Source organism: Micromys minutus, assembly GCF_963924665.1.
Source record: "Micromys minutus genome assembly, chromosome: 1".
In the NCBI taxonomy this organism is placed as follows: Eukaryota; Metazoa; Chordata; class Mammalia; order Rodentia; family Muridae; genus Micromys; species Micromys minutus.
The window spans coordinates 155504793-155530652 of record NC_137969.1 but is presented as its reverse complement, the minus strand read 5'-3'; the positions used below and the strand labels follow the sequence as shown (position 1 = coordinate 155530652).

General features: G+C 43.3%; 1 protein-coding gene across 1 annotated transcript in view; it reads left to right on the top strand.

Moving 5' to 3' along the window:
- Positions 1-25860, top strand: part of BABAM2 (BRISC and BRCA1 A complex member 2) — a 357467-nt gene that overhangs the window by 268201 nt on the left and 63406 nt on the right. Inside the window, exons 8-10 of the mRNA XM_080918718.1 lie at positions 16288-16387; positions 19622-19692; positions 22578-22660. Of these exons, the coding sequence (XP_080774844.1) occupies positions 16288-16387; positions 19622-19692; positions 22578-22660 (254 nt within the window). The remainder of the gene's footprint in view (positions 1-16287; positions 16388-19621; positions 19693-22577; positions 22661-25860) is intronic.

The window sequence follows — 25860 nt, the reverse complement described above, 5'->3', positions numbered from 1 at the left end:
TCTACTATACACTAGGAATTTAAGGAATAATTTACAGAATGTCCATGTTGATATTCGAAGTTAGAAGGCCAGAAGGGGCCTACAGACATCGGTTGTCTTTATTCTGCTGTGTTTGCCTTATTTCCTCTGTGTATTATAATTTTATACCACACAGGGTTTTTCTGAGCAATCTGGGAGTGAGTTGGGGAATGGTCCACTTGCCTTGTAGAAGGCTTCAGACTATACTGCCTGAGAGCATGGACATTCTCTTACATACTACAGTGCAGTTATCAACAGAAAGCGAGTCATTGATACCGAAAGATTATCTGATCTGCAATCTACATTCTAATTTTGTCAGTTTATCCCATAACATCCCCTTTGCTGTGTTTGCCCCTGATTTGGGATCCAGTCTAATATCACAAATTGTCATAGATGTCACATCTCCCTGTTTGTTTCCCTGTCTGGAACAGTTGCAACATCTCTCTCTTTCTTGACTTGGAGGTTTTCAGAGACCATAAGCCAGTTGTTTGTTCATTCCACTTCATTTGATACTTTCTCATGAGTAGATTTGTGCTAGAAATCTTCGGCAGTGATGCCACAGATGTGATGCTGTTCTCTGAATATAGTCTTGTCAAAAGCACATGATACCAGGTTGTCCCCACTGTGGCAGTGTTGTCTTCTGCCACTCTCCGTGAAGAGCCCTCACTCTGACGTTGTCTATTAAAGGTTCGTGTGGAAATATGCTGACACCACCAACATCCTCGCCACACTTTTACCCACCAGTGTCAGCATCGTCTAATACATTTCTACTGTCAGCTTTACATCCTCATTTATTAACTGGTGTTTTTACTCTAAAGGTCTTTCTTCATTGGTTTATTTACTGACATATGCATTGGTATTAGAAAAAATAGACTAATTCTTTTTAACTAATGGAACATGAGCTGTTGCTAACATTACTTATGCTGTTGGCTGAAGACAAATAATCTCTGTTTATGATGCTTTCTTCCAAAAGTTGTGTTTGGAGTGCTGCATTGAATTTTTATGGCTGCTCCAACAAGTTGCCAACCATCTATCAGCTTAAAATAACACAGATTTATTGTCTTAAGAGTTCTAAAGTTCAAGGCCTGGTTAAGTCCCTAGGGAGTAATCACAAGGTGTCCTGGGGCTGCATTACTTCCTGGAGGCTGAGGTGGATGGTCCCTCCTACCCCCATTCAGGCTGTTGAGATAATTTAGGGTCTCTGTTAGAAGACTGCTCTCAATGTACTAACTAGAAGTCAATAGGGGTTCTAGAGCCTTCCACCTTCTAGCACATTCCTCCTTCAAGGTCAAGAGTGCTTGGTATCGTTCCATATGTGCTTCAGCTCTTTCCTAACTCCTCAGCTACATCTCCCCTCCTCACTCTTCTCCTTTCTCTCCTCCTTTTAAGAATTCCCATGATTAAAATATTCAGACCACATATTCCAGGGTCATAGCCTATGTCAGGTCTTTTTTTTTTTTTTTTTTTTGCCTACATACAGATTTGCCTACAGCCCTGACTTACGGAGGCATTTTCTCAACTGAAGTTTCCTCCTGTCTGATGACTGTCGCTTGTTGACATAAAACCAGCCAGCATAGTGATATATTCACAGTTTCTGATGTTAGAGCAGGGACATCTTTGGGGAACCTTCCTGCCTACCACAAATGACTACCCTATCCAAAGTTTGGGCCAGACACTTCTTTTAAGTTCTTTGAAGAAGACATCAGGCTTGAAGACCTGAGAGTTTGGATCTCTAGAACCCAGGCACATCCCAAGTAGGCACATTGGCCAATACTTAGAATATTCACAGAAAGCAGAGACAGGGAGCTCTCGGAAGCTGACTTGCCATATCTGCAAGCCTAGGTTCAGCTGAACTCTGCCTCAGTAATAAGGGGGAGGGAGAGTGATCAAGGTAGACTTCTGGTTGTCAGCCTCCTTAGGTGTACACACACACACACACACACACACACACACACACACACGTGTACCCACACATAGGTAAACACACAAACATAAATATGAAAAACACATACCAAAAACAAAGACACTGCTCATTGAGGTACTTCTTGAGTTCAGTAGAAAGAAAGGCTTGTCGAAAAGGGATGCAGAAGAGTCAACGGGGGTAACAGAGCCTCAACCACGGCGCTTGAACAATCAAGAAAGCTTGAGATGCTAAGTAAACATTTGGGCTGCTAACACATCCCTGATGCAAAGTCAAACTGTGCTGCAGTTGTGCAGGGCCTCGGGGAACGTCACGCAGTTTGGAGTTGCAGCTCAGTGATGCCATTGTGCTCTTAGCCCACGGCCTCTCTCAGCACCTCTGCCTGTATTTGCAGCATGTCTGCATGACAGCAGTGGCTCTTTGCATCCTGTGCTGGAAAATAGTTTACACTCTTGGTCAGCTCTCCTAAGCGGTGCCCAGTGCTGCTCTGTGGATCCAGGCATCAGCATCACCTTACCCTCCAGTCCTTCCCCTGCTGTCAACTAGAAGATGCTCAGTTTCACCTCGTAACACAGATGGGGCACAAGAGTCACAACTCAGCTGGGATGATGTATATTCCTGCTATGCTCTGAAATTGCTCCGTTAGTAATTGTGGGGGTTTTGGTTTTAAATGCTTAAGAAAACAATAGTAATCAAAATTCAAACAGTCAGGAAAACAATTTTGATAAAACGTCCCTATACCAACCTCAGTAAAACTGGCCTTGGCCTGCATTACCAGAAACGATTCCCTTCCTGATGAAGCCTTTCTTCTTCTGTTTTATCAAAAGCCATTGACAAGGAAAAGTGAATGGAAGAAGAGAAGGAAGAGAGGGAGAGAAGGATGGAGGGAAGGTGGAAATAAACGAGTATCAGATCTACAAGTATCAGGTCTACAAGCCCAGTCCCCCTAAACAGTATAGTCCCCTGCAGCTCCACCTCAGACATGTCCTATAGCCTTGCCTGGGAATAGTGAGGCCACTGTTACTGTCGTGGCTGTTTTTAATTACCTGTTTCAGAGAACTGAATAAATAGTGCTTAATATGATGGGATTTTAAAATTAAAGATAGTAAATAAGTTCCTCTTTTCCAAAGCAGCTCCTCAGTTTTGCATAGACGGCTGCTAATGGAACTGAGCACCCACTATTCTATTAGGAAGCGAACTCTCTAGTGAAATTAAACACCAGTGACACATTACCTGTGTGTGCTATGCTGGGACAGAAGGAAGTGGAGACTCACTGCCTGGTAATACAGACAGCTTATACATTCTACAGATGATGTTCAAGAAAGGCTAATTCCAACACTAGCCAAAACTGCATGTAAGCCAAACCAAAACAACAGCAAAAATACCGACATTGATTTTATGAACCGCTTAATTGCTGGTGTTAGTCACAAAGATCAAATCACCACAAGTGCTCCGCCTCTAAGTGCTGTTTTCCACGATGATGAGCTCGAGCCAGCTGTCATTAAACATCAGCCCCAGCACTGCATCCTAAAGACATCCAATGGGACCCAGGTGGGATGGTGGCATCTCATGTTTTACTTGTTGGGCACATATTTTTAGTTAACTGGCAAAAAGTCAGTTGATACAGGACCACTTGTGATAACTACAGATTCTCCCATGTTGTAAGGGTCCCAGAGCCAGTTTGGGTTAGTTTGGTTCCCTAACAGAGCCTAGATGGAACCCAGAGCCCTGTTCATACTAGATAGGCAAGTGTCCTCCCACTGATCTGGGTCCCAGCAGTGTCTAAAGTGTTTGCAAGCAACCTGCTTCTGTACTGTTCTTTGGTCTATTGGATTTAAGACTTTCACTTCTAATGTATGATGTTTTTCTAGGAACAGGTTAGAAGATGGAAATCTAGCTTAGTGGTAGACTGTCTACTTAGGACAAGTGATAGCTTGTTAATTAAAGACATGAGCCAATGAGTTCAGGCACCAGCACCAATAAATAAGTAAAAAGAAGCATGCCTGTGGTTGTCAGGATGCTGCCATAGGCCCCTGTAGATAGCCAAGAGCTCCACAAACTTTGAAGGTCTGGCTAGAATGCCACAGGGAAACAAACACTCCCATGCTAAGTACAAGCCCAGCCTCAAGTTAACAGTAAGACCAACATTTGTTGCTTCATTTTCCTCTAAAGTTCTGGGTTGCTGATTGAAGCAGAATTCCAAAGCTTTGACACACCACCACATTGTTAAGATAGGGAGGATTTGATTCTGGGAGAACAAGCCTCCAAAATGGTCATTTCACACACACACACACACACACACACACACACACACACACACACACACACACACACGCCCCTAAGGTCTCCCTTGCCTGCTTCTCAAGGCAGTGTGTGGTTGCATTCCTCCATTTGATGTGGTTCATCCTTCGGTGCCAAACAGGGCAATGTGGGGAAATGATGACACTGCAGAAAATGAGGGTGGCGGTGACCTGCTTAGTAACAAGAGAAATAAAACAGATCTTAGGAATCAAAGCCAAAAATACCTGCTTCTCCACACTGTGAGGAGAGAGAGACATGGAGTTTTCTGTGATAGAAAAAGACTAGGCTCTGCTGGCAGCTGGTGCCTGTAGACCAAGCAAGGGCAAGCCAGGAGAGCCACAGGCTGGTTGGGGTAGGTGAAAAGGCAGCTGCCTGAGAAGGGTGTGGGTTTCGTAGATCAAGGGTGTGGGGTGCCAGGGAAGAGAGAAGGGGAGCCAAGGCTGCGTTCCCGCCTAGGCACAGAACACACTTGCAACATTTTCTTATTTCAACACCATGCAGCGTTGGAGGTGAGGCCTAAAAATCCTCACAGTTTAAAAGAGGCAGAAGATGTCCATGCAGGAGTGGGTTCTATTTATTTACAACTTTAAGGCTGGACAGCTTTTCTATTGTGTGGTTTGTGACTACCCAAAGTGACATTTTTTGAGCTTTAAAATTATCTCTTTTTGCACTGAGAAAAGAGCATATATGATTCATCTTAATATTGCCGAGGATCAGTCAGCAGCTAACAGCTAGTATTTTGGGTGGGAGGCAGGCTTCTGTAGGCAGCTTTTTCACCTAACATAGAAGTAAAAAACACCAGAATATGTCTCAAGCTTCGTTCGGAATCATATAAATAGCTTGCTCTTGCACAGTTACAATCTAATGCCATCATAAGAACTCCCACGGTTCATGAACTGCCTTATGTGCACCTCACCCATGCCTAAAGAAGCCAGAGGGATGACAGTAACTGCGCCACTGGAGTTCCAAGGACACCTGACAAAGGGACCGGTTTTTGTTTCTGCTGACGTCCACATCTCGGGCTTGTGCCTGTGTTTCTTCCTGGATGTTTTGTCTTTCAGCCTCTGAAGTGCCCTCAAGTCATTTTAAGACAAGAGACAAGCTATGGCCACTGAGCAGATCCAGCCAAAGTCTGGTTATGTGTAGCTCACTAGCTCTGAATCTGAATAATTTTTGCATTTTTTTCATGGTTAGAAAAGCATTTAAAGAATGTTTCATAACTTGTAAAAACTGTATGGAATTCAAATTTCTATAGCCATAAATAAAATTGTGTTGGAACATGGCCATGCACATTCGTTTATATATCTTCTAAAGCACCAAAAGCAGTATTTATTAACTGACTTCACCAAAAGTATTTGCTGACCCCAACAGCCCTAAAGTCTTCCTGTCCATGGTAACTGTTTGAGGAAAGAATACATATGTTGATAGACATTGAATGTTTATTTGGGAAACTCAACATTGCCATTTGACTTCCACATAGGTATCGTACCCCTTATCAGAAATGGTTGGGACCAGAGTGTTTCAGGTTTGTTTTTCAAATTTTAGACTATTTCCATACATATAAAGGTCTATATTTGAGATTGGATGCAAGTCTAACAGGAAATTTATTTATATTTCTCATCTGTTGTATACACAGAGCCTGAAATTAATCTCATATAGTAGTTTTAGTGTACCCATGGGTTTGTGTCTGTGTGATATGTATGTTTGTGTTTATGCATGTGTCCTGCATGCTCACTTATGTGTCTGTATGGTCTGTGCATGGTAAGATGCAAGGAGAGAATATCTGCCTTAATCTCTTGAAACAGGGTCTCTGACTGCCTGGGTCTAGACTGGTGGCCAGCAGGCTTTGGAGATACTCCAGGCAGGTGCAGCCATAGCTAGTTTTTATGTGAGAACTGGAGATTTGAACTAGGTTTTCACACTTGCCCAGCAAGCCCTCGTAACCCACTGACCTTCTCCCCTGTTCCATGCCTGAGTTTTAACTGTCACCTGTTCTGTAAGATTGGGTATGGAGTTTTCCACTGGGATATCAGGTGGTACTTAGAAAGCTTCCAGCTTTGCAGCATTTTTGATTTTAGCTTTTCAGATTAAGGATATGCCATTCATACTGAAGATTTATTGGAAACCCAATGCAGCTTGTCACTATTGTTTTGGGGGTTACACACCTAAACAAAATCAGCAAAGTTCCCCATTCTGGAAGAGTTTGCCTTCTAATAAATGATGGTCAGGAAAGCCGATGACAAATTGGTATAGCAGGAAGGAACCGAATGCAAGCAGAGGTAGAAGCCTCTGTTCAGAACCTTGCTGAGAAGAGCGCGGTGGGGTAAGCCCCAAAGGCAGCTGGGAAAAGGACAGGAAGCAGTTCCAGATGTGCAGTGAGCCAGGTGGGTGATGGTGGGAAGTTGGTCTCGGCTCCTTAAATATGAACTGTAAAAGAGACAAGGCTGGGTAGCTGAGGCTTTTCATTCAGGAACTAAAAGGCAAGAGTTGCTATTACTAAAGTAGGGTTTGCTGTGAACAGTTTGTTTGCAGTGTGTTGTCTAGGCCCTGACTGTAGTACAAGTCTGACCTAGCATTATAAATCTGGAAGTTGTCATTATAGAGGGGAAAGTACTGAAATATTAAAGTTGCTTGAGATTCAGTCTAAAAGCCCTGACTTCTTTACCTCTAGGATTTGTGTCTGTCTGTCTATCTGTCTGTCTGTCCTTCCATCCGTGCCCCCCCCCCCCCGCCGTGTGTATATGTGAACATAGCTAACATAGCTTTTCTTAACCTCAGATTTTGTTTCTAATTTACCATGCATAGCATCTGGATCTGTCATTGTCCTTCTTGCTTCCTCTCTAAGCACAACTTGACCAGTTTGAAATAGGAGTTATGCCCACAACATCCCCCTCCCCCCAGCCCCGGGCAGAAAGCTGTTTATGGCCCAAGACACAAGCTCTGCCATCTACAATGAATTTTTTGGTTTTGATCTATAATTTTGCCTTGTTGGTTGGGTGGGTTTTGCTTGATTGATGTATATGTGTCTGGCACCCTGAAGTATGTTTGTGTACCACATTCATTCAGGTGTCCATGGGGGTATAAGAGGGTGAAAGAGCCCCTAGAGCTGAAATTACGGGCGATTGTGAGCAGTCCCATGGGGCTTCTGGGAACCAAACCTTGCACTGTTCTTAAGTGCCCAGACACCTCTGGAGCCTCCCTGCCTTGTTTTTGGTGGTATTTGTTTTGTTTTGGCTTTGTTTTGGGTTTGGGGGGCAGAGTCTCATAATGTGGTTTGGGCTGGCCTGAGACTTACTGTGTAATCCAGTCTGACCTGTAGCAGTTCCTTTCACACACTCCTGATGCTTCTGGGATGGGAGGCAGATTTGCTCACCCCTCCTCTGCACCCCGTGTCTGCACACGGTCAGGGTGAAGAACAGCAGCTGCAGCAGGTGTGTGCTGCCCACCATGCTGGCCCTAATGCATCCATCGCCTGCTCTAGGGTGGGGCCTGGGCTTGTGAATCTTTAACAAGCTCCCTAGATTATTCTTAAACAAACACGGAAACTACTAGTGCAGAGAAACTTGGCAAACCCAGTTTTGTTTCCAGTTTGCGTAGGTTTTCTCCACTTCCGGTCTCAGGCTTCTTTGCCTTTTCAGCCTCACCTACCGCATAAAGCCCGTGTGAGGAATTAGCAGAGAGCCACATGAAAATGAATTAGTATGTGAAGAGTGGCAGTTCCCGGGCTAATCTCTTTTTCTGATTTGTTTTCACTTTTCTGGGGAAGCCAGGCCCCAGGTGACTCCCACTCTAGTGAGCTCAGGGGCGGGGCAGTGCCTGTGCATTCTTAGGAGGAGCCTTTGGCAAACACCACAGAACAGGAAGCCAGAGCATACCTCTCCTTTGAGGCAAAGGTTACCTCTTAGTCTCTGCATCTGCCTTTGGATGCCCTTAAACCCTGGGTTTTTGTGAGGTGAGGGGTTGGAAAAATAAATTGGGCTTGAGTAACTATTAAATGTATTGATTTTTTTTTCCAATAAGAATGTTTTCGAGGTAATTCATAGGAAAAGGAACCTGGCCCCACATAGTGGAAGAGCATTAAGCCATTCTGGGGCAATTCAAATTTGTAAATTTATATCAAAATAATGTTGTCTTAGTCATGATTTCTATTCCTGCACAAAACATCATGACCAAGAAGCAAGTTGGGGAGGAAAGGGTTTATTTAGCTTATACTTCCATATTGCTGTTCATCACTAAAGGAAGTCAGGACTGGAACTCAAGCAGGTCAGGAAGCAGAAGCTGATGCAGAGGCCATGGAGGGATGTCACTTACTATACTGGCTTGCTTCCCCTGGCTTGCTCAGCCTGCTTTCTTATAGAACCCAGGTCTACCAGCCCAGGGATGGCACCACCCACAATGGGCTGGGCCCTCCCCCCTTGATCACTAGTTGAGAAAATGCCTTACAGCTGGATCTCATGGAGACATTTCCTCAACTGAGACTCCTTTCCCTGTGATAATTCTAGCTTGTGTCAAGTTGACATACAAAACCAGTCAGTACAAATGGTAAATTCACTCATACCTGACCAGTAGTATTTGAAAGTAGTTTTACATGAAAACATTGTGATGAAATTAATTACAAGTCATTCGCCAGGGACAGGACTGCAGCAAGAGGGAAAACTTTTCCCAGACTACCCGTCATGTCTGTAGTGGAAGGCATCTTCTAGTCATCTCTGTCTTATTAGGACAACATCTACCAAACCCATTATTCTTCCTTAGAATGCTTTTCCATATACTAACAGGATCCTGATGGTGGACATCTGTTAAGATTGCTTTACTGCCCCTTAAAGGCTTTTGTGAAATGTTTAACAAACTTAAGAAAGCAAAGTTCTGAACAAAGACTTGGTTAGAACTCATCTTGTTAGACAAACCCTGTTTGCAATTAAAACATTCCCATTTTCTGTGTCCTTTCAATATAAGAATTTCTTGCTTGCATTCCACTGGAGAAGGTCGGGGCAATTGATCTGCCCGGTTCTATTACGTTCCCAAGAGTTTCTTTTTCTAGAACAAGAAAGGCTCTCTTCCTTTGCCTCAGTTCAGGTACTTGGTTAAGTTTAGTAAGGTTTCCTGGGAAAAGCCTCAAGAGCTCTGTCATCACCTGACACTCAAGCCACATACATGTAGAACCAGAGATCAGGTCTGTGTACTGGGTGATTTTGAACTGCCAAAGGTGATCATGGAAGACCTATCAGTGGGGCAGCTTCATGTCAGAGACCTGGAGTTAGATGTGCCTGTCATCAGCAACTGTGTGCCTTAGAGGGGTGATGTGGCCTGTTAACTTGTAAAATGGGGTCTTCCTTCTTGTATTAGTTACTTTTTCTCCTCCCTAGAACTAAAGGTATTTAAGGAAGGAAGAGTTTACTTTGGCTACAGTTCCAAAGCTTACAGACCACAGTGGTGAAAGTATGCAGGAGCAGGAGGTTGCTAGTCACCTTGTGTGCAATCAGGAACCAGAGCACAGACACTTGGGCCTAGATCTCTTTGTTTCCTATTCCGTCCAGTACCTAAGCCCATGATGCTAATGAACTGCCTGCATTAGAATGCATCTTCCCACTGCAGTTGGTCTCATCTAGATAACCCTCATAGATAGACCCGGAGATTTATTTCCATGGTGACTCTAAATTCTGTCAGATCAACGATCAAGATTAGCCATTGCCCCTCACCTGATGTAGATCATGACAATAGTGGTCAGTAAGTGGAGCTTGTCTGCCTTCTGTCCCATGGGGAATTCATTTGCAGACTAAGTCCCCTTTATTGCCATTGAAGTTCTTTTTGTGTGTACTGCCCCCTAAGTAGAGAACAGTCGATTGGCATTTAACAACTTAATAATTTTAATAATTCCATAAGCATCTGAGAAACTGGACTCAACAGTTTCAGCTTTTTTTTCCTCTTTTTTTATTGGATATTCTCTGTTTTTACATTTCAGGTGTTATCCCCTTTCTGCCAATCCCAGTCTCTCTCCTCTCCCATTGTCTCCATGAAAGTGCTCCCTCTCCCACCTCAGTGTCTTGGTGTTCCCCTACACTGGAAACATGAGCCTTCACTAGATCAAAGGCCTCTCCTCCCATTGATGTCAGACACTGCTGTCCTCTGCTGCATATGTACCTGGAGCCATGGGTCTCTCCATGTGAACTCATTTTTTGGTGTCTTAGTCCCTGGGAGCTGTGGTGGGTTTGGTTAGTTGATAATTTTGTTCTTCCCATGGGGTTGCAGACCCTTTCAGCTCCTTCAGTCCTTTCTCTAGCTCCTTCATTGGGGTTCTCTTGTTCAGTTTGATGGTTAGCTGCAAGCATCCTCTTCTGTATCAGTATGGCTCTGGCAGAGCCTCTGAGGAGGCATCCATATCAGATTCTTGCCAGTAAACACTACTTGGCATCAGCAATAGTGTGTGAGTTTAGTGGCTGCATATGGGATGGATTCTCAGGTGAGGCAGTTTCTGGATGATCTTTTCTCCAACCCTTGCTCCTCTAAAATTGGACATAGTACTACCTTAGGACCCAGCTATATCATTCCTGGGCCAACAGAAGAACCCAAAAGAAGCTCCAACATCTAACAAGGACACATAGTTCCGCCATGTTCATAACAGCCTTACTTATAATAGCCAGAAGCTGGAAAGAACCCAGATGTCCTTCAACAGAGAAATGGATACAGAAAGTGTGGTACATTTACACAATGGGGTACTACTCAACTATTAAAAATGACTTCTTGAAATTCCTAGGCAAATGGATGGAACTTGAAGCTATCATCCTGAGTGAAGTAACCCAGTCACAAATGATCACATATGGTATGCACTCACTGATAAGCAGATGCTAGTTCAAAAAGCTTGGAATACCCAAGAAACAACTCACAGAAATTATGAAATTAAAAGAGAAGGAAGGCCAGAAGCTGGATTCCTCAGTCCTTCTTAGAGGGGAGAACAGTTCCAGCTTCTTCAGACTTTGCTCTGAAGAGGAGCATTTTCTGAATGCCTCGTCATCATTGTCATTGTCTCAGAACTTTGGTTTTCATCTGTTCCTCTAAAACTGAGAAGCAAGAAATGAAACCTAGCATTCCAACCAAGACCTGCTGTATGCCATGGAGTGTGGTTAGCTTTACTGCAGACATGTGGAGACAGCCCTGCACCGGTGCCACTGGGAGCCTCCTACTCCAGTGTGGCTCACTCACGGATTTCTCTTCCTTGTGATTTTGAGCACCCATTCTAATCTATGTTTTATTTTCTTCTTCTCTCATTCACATGGATCCTTCCATGTTGCATTATACCCATACCCCAGTTTGGCTTAACTAAGGACTGAGAGACTCTCGATATGGCTCAAAATTGAAACCATAAACTGAAGTAAGTGCTAACAATATGTCTAGAAAGTATACATGTATGAATGTGATGTATGTATGGCATGTGTGTGTGTGTGTGTGTGTGTGTGTGTGTGTGTGTGTGTGTGCGCGCGCGCACTCTTTAATCCCTCTAGGTTAGCTGTCACATATGTATCTTAAACTAAGAAGGAACAAGATGCTATGGTGAGAATTGGTGGGTAAGGTTACAGATACTTTTGATCACTTAATACCGTTTCAGTGTATAGGGAAGGAACAAACTTTTCTTGAGGGAATGTTGAGACCACACCTTGTCCTGTAGCCTAGGCTTGCCTAGAACTCACTACATAACCTCAGCTAACCTCAAACTTATACAGATCCTCCTGCCTCAGCCTCTCAAGTACTGAGATTGCAGAGCTCATCACCCTTCCCAGCTAAGGGAGTAATCTTTAAAGAATTCAGGACTGGTTCCAGAGAGAAGGCTCAGCACTTGCTGTTCTTCAAGAGAACCTGGGTTCAATTCCCAGCACCCTCATGGCTGTTCATCATCATCCATAACTCCACTTCCAGAAGATTCTAAGCCTTTTTCAAGCAGCAGACATGTACTTGGTACATAGACATACATGCAGGCAAAACACCCATACAAAAGACACACAAGCCTGTCTGTGGAAGAATTCCTAATGAAACAGGATGTGGGCTTTGGAACCAGAAAGACAGGCTCACAGTCTGTAGTCGTGTGCCACAGTTGCTCTTCCTGGATGTCATTCTTAAACCTTTGAACCTCACTGTTCTCACCTCTGAATGGATCTAGTTGAGTCCGGTTGGCAGGGTTGCTATGGAGTTAGGTATTATGGAGTGCCTCGCCAAAGCAGGTACTCATTAAATGTCAGTGACTTGTGTTGTTGTAATGACTGTCCTGGCAGGCCTCCAGGGCATACACTCTGATGCCATAGACTGACCCAGATTCTTGAGGTCCCCAGCATTCCTCTACTTTGCTGTGATGTGCTGCTCACAGATTTATTTGGGGAAATGATGCCTTCAGACAGTTAAGCAGACAGCTGGTATTTGTTGGGAGTACCCCTTTCTTTCCTGTGGCTGGGAGCTAGAGGCAGCCTGTCTCCTATTGATGGTCCTGAAATTCCCACATCTATACACTAACCTCCCCCACTACTTAAACAGTACTCCGAGGCAGTCTGAACAACTCCCTCTCCCAGAACCCAAGTCAAGGGTGTGATCAGAGCAGGGACTGGGGGCTGCTTCAGGTGATCCTGAAAGTGCCTCTTCCTTACTCCTAGACATGGAATACTCAGCTCAGAGCAATTCTAGTATTTTCTTTTGAAGTACTTGGTGCTGTTTGAACATTAGTATAACTCCTATTGTTAATGTAATCCTCTCAATGTCTCGTAAAACAGACACATGTATTGAGAGCAGTGTCGTCCCCGTGGTACCAACGAGACACATAGTTGAGCGGAATCTGTTGGGGCAAGGATAGAGAGACTGGCCCCCTCCAGTCTGGATAATGCTGTCTGCATTTTACTTGGAAGTTGCTATTTCATCACGGGTCAGTGTCACACGTCTCCTGAGCTTTCAGACAGGCTGGCTCCCTACATTCTGTCGTGTCACAACAATTCCCCTGTTGTCACACTTCGGCCACGTCAAGTCTTCAGTAGTAGAGAGGTTCTGAATTAGGTTCACAAAGGGCTCTATCAGCTTTATTTGTGTGGAAAGGAATATATTAATCTTCAGAAACCATTGCTGTGATTATCTTTTAGAGCCAAGCAGATGGCTGAAATTGCCCCTTTGTTACCTTTTGTTCTGTTCAAATATCTCTGTTGGAAAAAAAGATTTTCAAATTCCGACTTTCAAACTTAGACATACCAATTTAGTTTCATCTCTAAGAATTAGTACCTAACTTCAAGTTCCATATTAATCCGTGAAAAATAAATCGAAAAATGCTTCTTCATCAAATCAGGCCTCTTACCCTTCTCCCAAATTCAGCCGTGGCCCTGCCATGCCTACCGCCCTTCCTCACGCTCTCAGCCCGCTGCTCCACTGCAGAGAGCAGAGAGCAGCAGGCGACTCTTTCTTCCCCTTCACACCTCAGACTCAGCCCCACTTTTCTGATCAGCCCTGCCTTTTCTCCAGCAGCCCCATCCCCCTTGCAGTATGTGAACAAGCCCTGGACTCTCATCTGCCCAGGCTGTTTTCCAAATGTTCAGCCCATCATTATCATCATCATCAGTATCAAATATATCAAAGCTCACAGGCCATTACTTCTACCTTCCATCTTTTGAAAATGTAATCAGGCTTTTATTTCATGGCATCAGTCTTTGTTTGTCACATGATCAGAATAGCATTCAGGCTCTAAACAGCCTGTTAACTATTCACCCATGAGGTGGGTGTTCATGTATGAATCAGCAACACTTATCAGTGTGTGACAACTGGGCCTTAGGTTTCATGTTCTAACACGCTAAGAAACTCCTAAGCTGATCGAGTAGTGAAGCAAGCCTCCTTTACCATGAGCCCAGTTAGAGCTCTCTTCCATAACACCTGACAGACTTTAGCTGGTGAGGCACAGAAACTATTCAGAGGTCAATTCCGAGAGTGTTAGTCCATCATATCCCAAATCAGGCCAGTCTGATGACTGAGGCAGGAAGAGGGATGCTTGCCCACCTGCTCTGTGAATCTCAGTATCTGCCTCAGGGAGCTTTCTCCTCATTGGCATCCTGACCCCAAGGACTTTAGGGAACCACACAAGCTGTTCTTCCCAACCCTGTAGCATTTTATGATTAAATTCACCCTCCCCTCAGGAAGCACAGTATGTCACTAAAAATATCAGGGACTCTAATGACCTGCCTTCTAATCTTACTTTTCCCACTGATGAGTTGTGCAAGCCTTGGGTCATTTCCTGTGTCCTCCAAGCCTGGCTTCCTTCCCCTGTAAAGGTACAGTGATCCTAGATTTGTGGGGAAAGCTAAAGTGGACAGTGAGAAGGAACAGCTAGCAAAAAGTGTCACTTGAATAATCAGAGAGTTGGGCCTGGCAGCAAACCTCTACATTTCTTCACACCTCCACTTCCTTCCACCAGAAGAAATTTTTATTTATGGCCATATTCCAGAATATGAGAGAGATGGATGGATGGGTGGATAGAGAGATTGATTGATTGACAGATGAGAGAGATTGATTCAGAGGATAGCCTACAGACTACTTTCTTTTATATAACTTAACAAATGATTAAAGATCTATCCTATAATGTTTTATACAAGCCAAAAGCCCGTTGCAGTCAGTTGATTCCAGGGAACTGTTTAGATTAGTTTACTTTTTTGGAATCTGTAATGTCGGGGATTATTTCTCTAGGTAAGCTGTGAGTAGCTGGGATCTTGGTGTTTTCTTTATTTTTCTACATTAAACCAGTAATCACAGGGAATAAATATTAGACTCTTTTCTTGATCTGTTTTCTAACCTAGTGGAGCCATTAGAACCTGATGGAGAGTGTGCCTTATGTGTTAGAGGCAAGGGCAGAAAGCTGGCCCCCAGTTCACAGGGTGCAGCACTTCTCCTGCCCTCTTCCAGTACCCACGCTGAGGGAGGCCCTGGACTCTGTCTCGGGCAGATGCAGAGCGCCGAGGGTCTGTAGGCAGCACTCTGTGGCACAAGCCGCTGCTCTCAGTGTCTGGAGTCATTTGAGTCTACAACATTAGGACTAAGTATTTTCAGTCTGTCTCCAACCCCTCCCATCATCTGCCTTTGCTTGTTGGGATTTTTTATTCCCATAGCAAACATAAAATTCACCTTTACCAGGAAAATTAATTTAAAAAATCTGCAGTCAAGAGAAAATGTGTTTGGAGTTCAGAGTGTCCACTGTGTCACAGCCCTAGACTGAGTCACCCTGCCCTACACTCTTTGGAAAGGACTTTCCAGGTAGTTGCTGTGACATCCTCTCCTTCGCTCACATACTGGAGCTGGGAGACTTGTACAATAAATCAGCACATTGTTATTTCCCAGTGTATTCCAGGGGGAGTTACAGATGGTATAGAAACGTACGCATTAAAATAAAACAAAAAGAAAAGCAACACGGGGAGGGGAGGAAAGACGAAGGGTGAGATTCCTGCGAAGTTCTAAACTGTTTCTTTTTGTCGTTGTGCATTCAATTTCTGTGGAAAGGTTTCACTGTGTGAAAGTTCTGGCAACTGTTTCAGGATCAATACTGTGTATCGGTGATTGAATCAGTGAATATTGATTGCATCCTCTTGTGTGTTCTTGTCCCTTTGTCTTGTGTGCTCTTACAGTAGAATAAACTCTAGAACTGGCTGTCCAGTTCCCTGTGGCTCAGGTCTGGTGTTTGATGAAAACCTTTTCTTCTTTGTCCAGAACTAAATCAACAGTGTGAGCATAAAAATGTGTTTAAATACTGTCTGCCCGCCACTGCTCAGATACTTCCCTGGGCCAGGTAGAAGTGGCAGGTTTATACTGCAGTGTGATATGATCTTAGTCGATCATAGTTGTTCTCTATGATGTGTAACTTGTTAATGCAACAAACTGAATTAGCATACAGACATTTAATCACATTTAATCATTGCATGAAGGCCTTATTCCCATTCTCATTAACCCTTGGCAGCAGGTGGTCAGAGTGGGTGAGATGCCAGGTCTGCTTGGGGTATCATGCCCTGGCCCTAAGACAAGGTCCTTTGCTCTTGTCCTTTCAGCGCACTCGGAGGCTCCTCGGCTCTTCATATTCCAGCTTTTCCAGGAGGAGGATGTCTCATTGATTATGTGCCTCAAGTATGCCACCTGCTCACCAACAAGGTAAAAGCAAGTCCCTGCCCTGTGTCTGCTGAGAGGCCCTGCCTCCAGTCCTCTGCTACAGCTGCCAGGCCATGTGTGTTCCAGACACCTCAGACTGTGTCTGCTCTTCAGCTCTCCCTGGCCTACTCTGAAGGACAGCCATGTTTCTCCTTCTTTGTTGTCCTCTTCCTTCCCCTTTTCTGCTTATCTGATCTCTATCACTTCCCTTCACACGTGCTGATTTAATCGTCACTTAGGTTTCCCATATCCCTACATGCATCTGGATACATCGTGTGCATTCTAACAGTTTTCGTTCGTGAACCCTGCTCCCCAGTCATCTGGTGTATACACGTGTCTGCAGCCAGCTCACGTCAAGACAGTTCTTTAAAACGGCCTTACGTTCTCTCTGCTTTCTTCTCTCACCCATTAATTGTCTGGATTTTATTCTCATCATGCCTGGGAGCAGTTGCCCAGAGGCTTTGCTCCTCAAGGGGCAAGCATTCTGGGTGAGCTGGCCGTCTACCTGCCACATCAGATTATGTAAAGCTTTCCCCAGTTTGGTGGCAGTCAGCTATTTCCCAAAAGCATGCAAATATACTTGTTAATATCTATACCCTGATATTTAGCCAAAAACTAGAGAGATATTAACACACTAGTCACCCTGACTCTTTCCCTCCCACATGGACTGTGACTCAGTTGGTTTAATTGCCAAAGTGCTATTTTCTTTCCTCCTGTTGACTCGTTCATTTTGGCTGGGAAAACAGATCTTTTGTTTATCTCTCTCATTCAGAAGATAGCTCATCTCTATGTAGGACATTTTTAAAGAACAATAATATTTCAGAGGCTTTAGTATTATTTCTTAAATGTCAGGGAATCTGAAAGCTGGCAGGACTACAGTGTGTGGGACTGGCCCAGATTCCAAGGCACTTAGCTCCTTGGAGTGGTGGCTTCTACTGGGACACCCGTCCCCATTGCTGCTCCCCTCTAAGCCAGAGAGGAGGGCAGATTTTTATTTACATTTTGGGGCTTTGCAATGCCTTCAAATCTGTGTCCCAGAATTGTGGGAAAAAATGTAAATTGTGTCTTCCAGAACTGAGAAGAAAAGCCTTTTTAAAGCTCCCCAATCGAGATTAATTTCTAGTCATACATTTTCCTAAAAAAAAAAGGTATGGTTTTCTCAGAAATATAAGAATCAATCCGCTTTTCTTATCTGGTTCCCTTTCATTAATTTTACTTGTCTTTAAAATTGGTGTTCCTCTGTTTGTTCTAAACTAGGACAGCCTGGGCTGCTTTTAGGAGCAGCATCTTCAAATGAATTTCCATAATTACATCGGAATCTATCTTTATAGCCAGTTTTGTTGTGGGTTTCTGTTAAAATGCTTTTCTGTTTTTAAAATCAAGTACACAGAACTGTTTTCATCCCTTTTTTAAACAAAGCCACTTAAGCAAACTTATCATCTGTTTTTCTTTTCTGAAAATAACATCTGATCCTGCATTAAGCCTGCAGAATAAGCCGTGTTTCTCTAAATTGACATAAACCATTGTTATATAAATAGAATTTTTTTTACGTTTCGAAGGTAGAGCCTGGCTATCAGGACCACTCGTGTCAAGGTTATGCCAAGTATTTTATCTTGAGCCCTCCTTAGCCATGGGAACACAATAATGTGGCTACAGCCAATCTAAACAGTTTTGGGAGGGTCTCTCTTGTTCTTTTTTTCAGCTACAGTGATATATACATATATATATATATATATATATGTTTTAATGGTAGAAGTTGTAGAAATAAATAACTTTCAGCTGCCTAGCATAATGACTTAACATTTTTTTGTAGAAACTGTCAATTTTGTGCTAACAAGGATATACAAAAATGCAAAATAAATCACCTATTGTAATACTTCTCATTCTGAATATTAAGATTTTTGAAAGAATAAAGTATTATGTTACCTTTTTAATTAATCTTACCCTTTCACTAGGAGTTCAAGATAACCAAAAAGCCCTACTTAATGACATCTCTTTATAAAGAATGTCTTCTCATAAATGCAAAAGGAATAATAGAACTTTTTTAGATCAACATTTTTCAACCCCAAATGAAATAAATCAGACAAGAATATTCCGACTGATACTCAAACTATTAGATGAATGTATGACGGGAAACGAGGTCTTTGTGTTCTTCAAGAGCTACACCTGTCCGGGGCTACAGAGTTTCCTCAGCAGTGAAGAGCACTGACTGCTGCTCTTCCAAAGGAGCTAGGTTCAAATCCCAGCAACCGAATGGCAGCCCACAACTGTCTGGGCCTCAGGTTTCAGTGGATGTATGTCACACAGACATGCAGGCAGAACACCAAATGCACATTAAAAATTTTTTTTAAAAAAGAGAAGTGCATTTATAGGTTGATCGTACTGAGAAGTGGGGTGTATAATGTGTGTGTGTGTGTGTGTGTGTGTGTGTGTGTGTGTGTGTATTGTGTGTGTGTGCCTGTATTCTGTGGCATTTTCTCACTATGGGGAGAGAATCTCTTTACAATGGAATTGTTTAACCAAATAATGAAGTCCAGTATTACCTAGGAAGATTTCTTGCCAAAAAAACATTAACCTAATCTAATAATACTGTCAGCTCTAAATTCCAATGTATAGAAAAATACAGAGGGCAAGAGAAACAGAAAACTGAGATAGTCTGTAAGAACTCTAACCCAAACTCTGAAAGGTAACGCCATTTATGCCTGCTAGTATGGACAGACAGAAAGTGTTTGTATGTGCCATATATGAAACATATATATTGTTATTATGCAATTAAAAGATTTTAAAAATATATAAACAAATTACATTTCTAACTCTGAATTAAACTATTTTGAAAACAGTGTTTTGGAGGCAATGAAGAAGAGCTGATGTGGACAGAGTAGCCCATGACATCAGAATACTCACTAAACCTGCTAAGTGTGACAGCTTTACTTGTGGCTTTCTACAGAGAATGTCTGCCCTTTTTGGAGTTGCATACTAAATGAAGTGTTTGGGGTGAACCATCAGGATGTCTCTAATTTTCTTTGAAATGTTTCAGCAGGATTGATTGACAGGTTGATAGGTAGGTAGGTAGACAGCTGGATGAAGCTGCTAGGCAAAATACTCACAGTTGTTGAATATAGGGTGGGGTATGGCTGTTCACTTTTTGATCCTTCTGCTTCTCTGAGTCTTCCCAGTTCTTCATAATAGGGCATTGTCAGTCTTTCTGTACTAACCCCAGCTTGGTTCCCATTCCAGGTCCAATATGTGATTCAAGGCTATCACAAAAGAAGAGAATACATTGCCGCTTTTCTCAGTCACTTTGGCACGTAAGTTCTACCTTGTTTACGCCACGTACCAACAGTGTGTTCGGCTCTCACATGAGATGCTCTTCCTCTTACACTCTGGTTGTGCTGCTTAGAACTTTAGCATTCTTGAGCAAATAATAGAACTGACTATGCTCTCCGAGCAGCACTGTTCTCCCAACCGCAGCCTCCGTGGTAGTGTTCTCTGAAGCCATCATGGGTGTAGAGCAGGCTTCTTGTGAAGCTTGGGGCTCATTCTGTACTTTCACCTCTGCTGTCTCCTAGTTGCCAGGGCTTTGCTTTGCTTTTCTTTCTTCCTTCCTTTCTTTCTTTTTCTTTTTTCTTTTCTTTTCTTTTCTTTTTTTTTTTTTTTTTTTTTTTTGGCTATGATTTTTTTAACTTAAAGTTGGCATATAAGTAACAGGTTTCATTCTGCATTTCTCTTTCTCTTTCTTATTTTCTCTCTCTCTCCCTCCCTCCCTCCCCGTCCCCGTTCTGAGTACTCTCCCCATACCCTGTCTTTCCTCGCTGTTCCTGTTCCCCATCCCCAATGGCCTCTATTTCCCTTTATGTCACATGTATCCCAACACTAGATTCTTCCACAGACTTTCCTCCCTTCTCCTGCTTTCCTGCCTGCTTTCATGACCTACACAACCATATCGAAATGTAGATTCCACTTTTTGGAGAAAACATGTCATTTGTCTTTTGTGAGTCTGCTTTATTTTGTTTAATGATTTCCAGTTTGTCCATTTTCCTCCTAGTGGCAGGATTTCATTCTCCTTTGTGGATAAATGAAACTCCATTGTCTATGTATACCACATTTTGGTTGTCCCATCAACTAATGACATATATAGGGCACTTTATAAACACATTTTATTGTAGGTAGCCCTGACACCTGGAAGTTTAGTTACTCAGCAACATCCATGTGTAGAAGAGGGGACAGCAAGGCAGGCGTCACACTTCCCCAGACCTAGATGCGAAGGAAACCTAACATTACACCTCACAGTGATGAGTGCAGCGTCAGAGAAGGGGTTAGAAGATGGCCCCAAAGAGATCTGGGAAGCCTGTGACTGTGAGGGGTGGGGGCAGAATGGTTCTTCCCACTGCTGCCCTGTGCACTGCCCTTCCCCTGGATGCCAGAGGCCATGCTGCTCCAGCCCTATTTCTTCTCCATGCTGTCAGGCTCTTAGAAGCTTTTACTCAGGCACCGGCGTGCTTTCCTCACAGCCTGTAAAGGTGGAACCCTCTGCCCCAAGTTTGGTACCAAAGATTCAGTGATCTGATTCTAGGCCCCACCTTATTCCAGAAAATAATACATCTAGAGAAATATGTTCATTTCACATAAGTGAAGAGTAAGTAAGAGCAGATGAGACCAAGGGTGATGTGACCTCACACCATAGCACAGGTCTGTCTTTTGTATAAGAATTTCAGAGTTAAAATTATTTTCAGCTTTATTGACGAACATTTTGAGAGAGCACTGTTATACAATAGTGGTAATAAATACTAGTAATCTAAATTTTGAGTATATTATCCTGGCCATCTGGGCCTCAAAATGTAGACACTAGCACAGTGACCTCCAGAATGGAGTGTACACACCCTGAGGGCTACCCACATCCATTGGGGCATAAGGAAAGTAGGAAAATAAATTTACATTTGTTCCTGATGTGACTCTCTTTTTATAAACACTTTGCATATTTTATTATGCACATATCATGACATAGCATTACTTGTATGTAGTTACTAAATTACAAGTGATTACCACTGTATTACCATATTATGTGTTTAGGCCCAGAGGAATTATATTTTGGTTTTGCCTATGAAAAAGGCGAGTAAAGAGTTCAGATGTCACTTTTACAGTGTTGGGTTAATTTACACTCATAAGGCAGAATCTTTGGCTTAAGTCAGTTCTGGATGATAAACATGCCATCCTTGAGCAGATCACCTGGTCCTTGGTATCTTAGTTTCTGTAAGTTTCCTGAAATGTCCCTGTATTAAACTGGGAGTCATCAATATCATTGACCAGTCAGGAGGAGATATCGCTAAGGCTGCAGGGACTCCCTTGTGTGACTTGAGTATTTTCTGTTCACCAGTTCATGGACAGTATGACAGCATCCTTTGGGCACTCTGATCTTGTCAGAAATTGATGAGGAGAGCTTACCAGGTTCTGCCAGCCCTCTCAGCAAGTGAGGAGCTGTTGTCTCTTGACACCCCCAACAGAACTTCCCAGTGATGTTGCTGCTTTGTCAGGAAGATAGAAGCAATGGTACCAATGCAAGAATTCCTGTACAATCTCAATTATACTGTCAGGATCATCCTTGTTTAGTCCCTGGGTAAAGTGAGACTTAAACTCACTATTCAAGTAGTCAGATGACATTTGGTATGATAATGTCATCTACAACCTGGGTTTGTTTTGTTTTGAGAGAGGGTCTAACTTTGTAGCCCAGCTGTGGGACAGCAATGAAGACTAGGCTGGCCTCAAATTCATAGAGATACACAGGTCCACCTGCCTCTGCCTCCCAAATATTGGATGAAAGGCATGTGACACCATGCCTAATGGGCTGGTTTCTTAGTTTGCCTTTTTACTCATAACTGATGACTAATGTTTCCATTTCATGGTTTACCCTGGTCAACTTTTCACAGTACTATTAAAAAGTTTACCAATATCATAATTTCCTGCTAGATGAGGAAGCTACATCTCCAAAGATGTAGAGATTGGAGGGAGGTCGTAAACAGTAGCAAATGGCAGAGCTGTAACAAGAAGCTCAGTGCTGTCATTCCAACCCGAGGCCCTCTTGGTGCTTATGCGTCTTAGGTCTGTCTGTGATCAAATGCCTGTTAAATAGTCTTAACTTCCATGGCTTTTGAACCTAATGTTTATTGAGGGTTTGTGTGTGTGTTTTCTTACATAGAGGTGTCGTGGAATACGATGCAGAAGGCTTCACAAAACTCACTCTGCTGCTGATGTGGAAAGAGTTTTGTTTCCTGGTACACAGTGAGTATGCTGTTGCTGTGCACAGTGAGTATGCTGTGCTTGGGAAAGTTGTGCTGTGATCATCAATGGGAGAACCTTTGGTGCTTTGACGTGGTCCCTTTTATTCTACTATGTGAATATTTATAGTGAGGTCATATTTTCTCCAAACCATTGTTTCTCACACACTAAGGGGATGTTGCTCCACAGAAGACATCTGACAAGACATTTCTCACTGTCCCAGTGGATGAAGGGTCCAATGATCAGCTAACAGTTCTAATGTCCTTCTGTGCCAGGACAGCCCCTCACAACTGAAAATATAAAATGTCACCATTGTCAACATACAGTTTCTGTTTGAAAATATGTATCCTGTGTCAGGTCTCGACATTTTCATTGCTGAGAGCAGACTCACTTTGATCTTCTGGTCACTAGTAAGTGAAAAGTCCTTGACTTAGGCTAGTGATAAGCAACATAGAACATAGGAGGCAGTGTTGTGTGCTTCCCCAGTAGCCTTTGGTGGTTTTCCACATTGTAGTCATATGTAAATGGTTGTTACAGAATCAATCAGTAGTGAGTCAGTAATCACTGGTCCATCTCTTTCTTGTGGATGGTTTAGATTGTAGCTCTTTGTGTGGAGGAGCCATTGTCTTGCGGCATCAGGTGTAAGTCGCCCATCAACTAAACCCCCCTTTCTTTGGCAATTTGCTGTATAATGTTTTTTTGCTTAATTCGACTGCCAAGGGATTCCTGCTTTTCCAGCTTGAGCTGGCTTCTTGCAGAGGCAGAAATTCCTTATATCTCTAATTCGTATTAAGAGGGATGCTCTGATCTTCCATTGATGGTGTCAAACAATACTGACTTTGGAGTTTCTTCCCCAGCCACCTTATGTTTCTGTTTGTAATTTTAGATTGGAAGAGTTTTCACTTTTTTTTTTTTTTTTTTTTTTTGAAACCTGATTTCATACCAGCAAATGGTAAAAGACGAACCCCTAAATGTCCACAAGCTGGGAGGAAGCTTTGGAGCCTTATGTGGACGTCCTCACAAAGCCTGTGGAGAGCTGGCTGTGTGTTTGAGGATGGCTCTTTTCCCTTCTCAGTGCTATTCCCAGCTTGTATGGTGCTTCATATTATGCTCCTGCTTGGCAGCACATTCTGCATAAGGGCATTTTCTTTTTGAAAATTAAATCTGGAAAAGGCATTTTTGTATTAACTAAGTGTGCAGATAAACAATTTGAAAGAGAGCTTCAGATTGGGTGTGCCTCCAGCTACACCTTGCTCAGATCACTAGGTCAGGCTTCCTTCTGCTTTAGTTTTTCCAAACGTGCATGGTGGATGGGCAAGCTGATGTTAGGTTTCTTGCACACATTCCTATATGATGTTTACCCCACAATTAAAAGTACACTGGGAAAAAAAAGTCTCAAAATGATGACTTCTCTTACCTAATACCCAGGTCCCAGTTGCAGCTTCAGATGATCTCTCGGGACTTGAACACATTGCCTGATGTGATTGTCCTAGCCTAACTCATCCTCAGGAGTCTACACTTTGCCTCCAATGCTGATGGTAGTAGTGGTATTGGGTGCCACCAGAGTGGCTGCAGACAGCCCGGCAGTAAACTGAATAGATACTTAAGCAGCTCCTTCATCTTGAAGTAGCCTGACAGGACAGATATTTTTCTTGAAACTTCTATTTCCTAGTCATGTTTTTTCAGTTGATGTCCAACCATATCAGGCATAAAGGAAAAATATACTCTTCACATTCCTTAGTCCTAATCTTTTTTTCCAACATGCAACTCAAAATGGCATGTATTAGTCCACTTCCTGTTACTATAACAATATACCCGAGGATAGGCACTTTAGAAAACAGGTGGTTTGTATAGCTCATAGTCCAGAGTCTTACATTCTGGGTTATAGTATGGCAGCAAAATATAAAAGGAACCTGCTGCATCCGAATGTCCAATGTAATATGTGTCTCAGCTTCGGAACGATTCATTCCCATGAGAATGGCACTGATCCCGCCCAACATGTACCCCAACACTGTAACTACTTTCCTGTAGGCCTGACCTCAAAGATTCTACAACCTAATAGCACTGCACTGGGAACCAGCATCTAGCCTAAGAATCCTAAAGGGACAAACCATATTCAAACCCTACTAGTTACTGAGCAAGTCACTGCTTGCAGTGGTGTTCAGGATAAAAGAACACTTACATCATGGCTCCTGGCAGTCCTTTGTCAGTACCTTCAGTACACAGGGGTCACTACTGCTTTTGTGTTTCCTGCAGAATACGGTCTCCCTGGCAGTGTGTGTCCAGTATTTCTCATCACTCCTTTTTCACCAAGCTATATAGCAAGATTGCAACCCTATCAGATTTTAGCTGTGACTGCCTTCTTCACAAACACACTCCTCAGGCCCTCCTTAGAATGGCTGCCTTAAAACCTGGGGTTTCATTTGGTTTTTCCCAAAATGTTTTCCCAAACTGTCACACCTTTCCTCCTCAGACTGTTCACTCCTTTGTCCCTTAGTGTCACAACTCTTCTGGCCTTTGATGCTGTTTCCTTCTGCATCTCTAACTCACCGCCTGCCTTTAAGCACATCCTTCCCATCCATTGCCTGGTTCTTATCTAAGACTCAGGACCTGCTGCAGCACACTGAAGCTTGGTTAGATAATATGTTTTCCTCAGCCACACGGTTATACATCTGACACTTACCTTCCTTTGGAAGCATCTGCTTGCTTGGTTCCAACGCCCAGGGGACCATTTGTTCCTCTTTATTTTTCCCCGTTATGAAAATGGGAGGTGAATATGGGGTGGCAGGGACTTGAGAAAGAACACGGCAGTGAATTATTCTGGGCTCTCAACATGTGAAAGAGGAGGAAGGGAGCACCTCGAGAGAGAGCCAGTCTCCCGTGGGTGGCTCCACAACATCATGGAGGTTGGAGACCTAGCACGACATGAACGGCTTCTTTCTCTGCCTCCTTCTGCGCCCTTGGGTTCTCCCAGCTCAGCAAGCCAGTGTCAGCAGAACAGCTGTTGTGCTCACTAAGCCTGGGGGTGACCAGAGGAAAGGCACCCCTCTCCAGTCTGGTGCTGACCTCAGACTGTTGGGATGTTCAGAAGCAAGAATGCCTTAAGAGATGCTGTCCACAGTCTGGGCTCCCCAGGCTATGCCGTGGCACCACAACATTCTTTTATTTCTGAATATCTAGTGTGGCCTTCCCAGCTGCTCTCT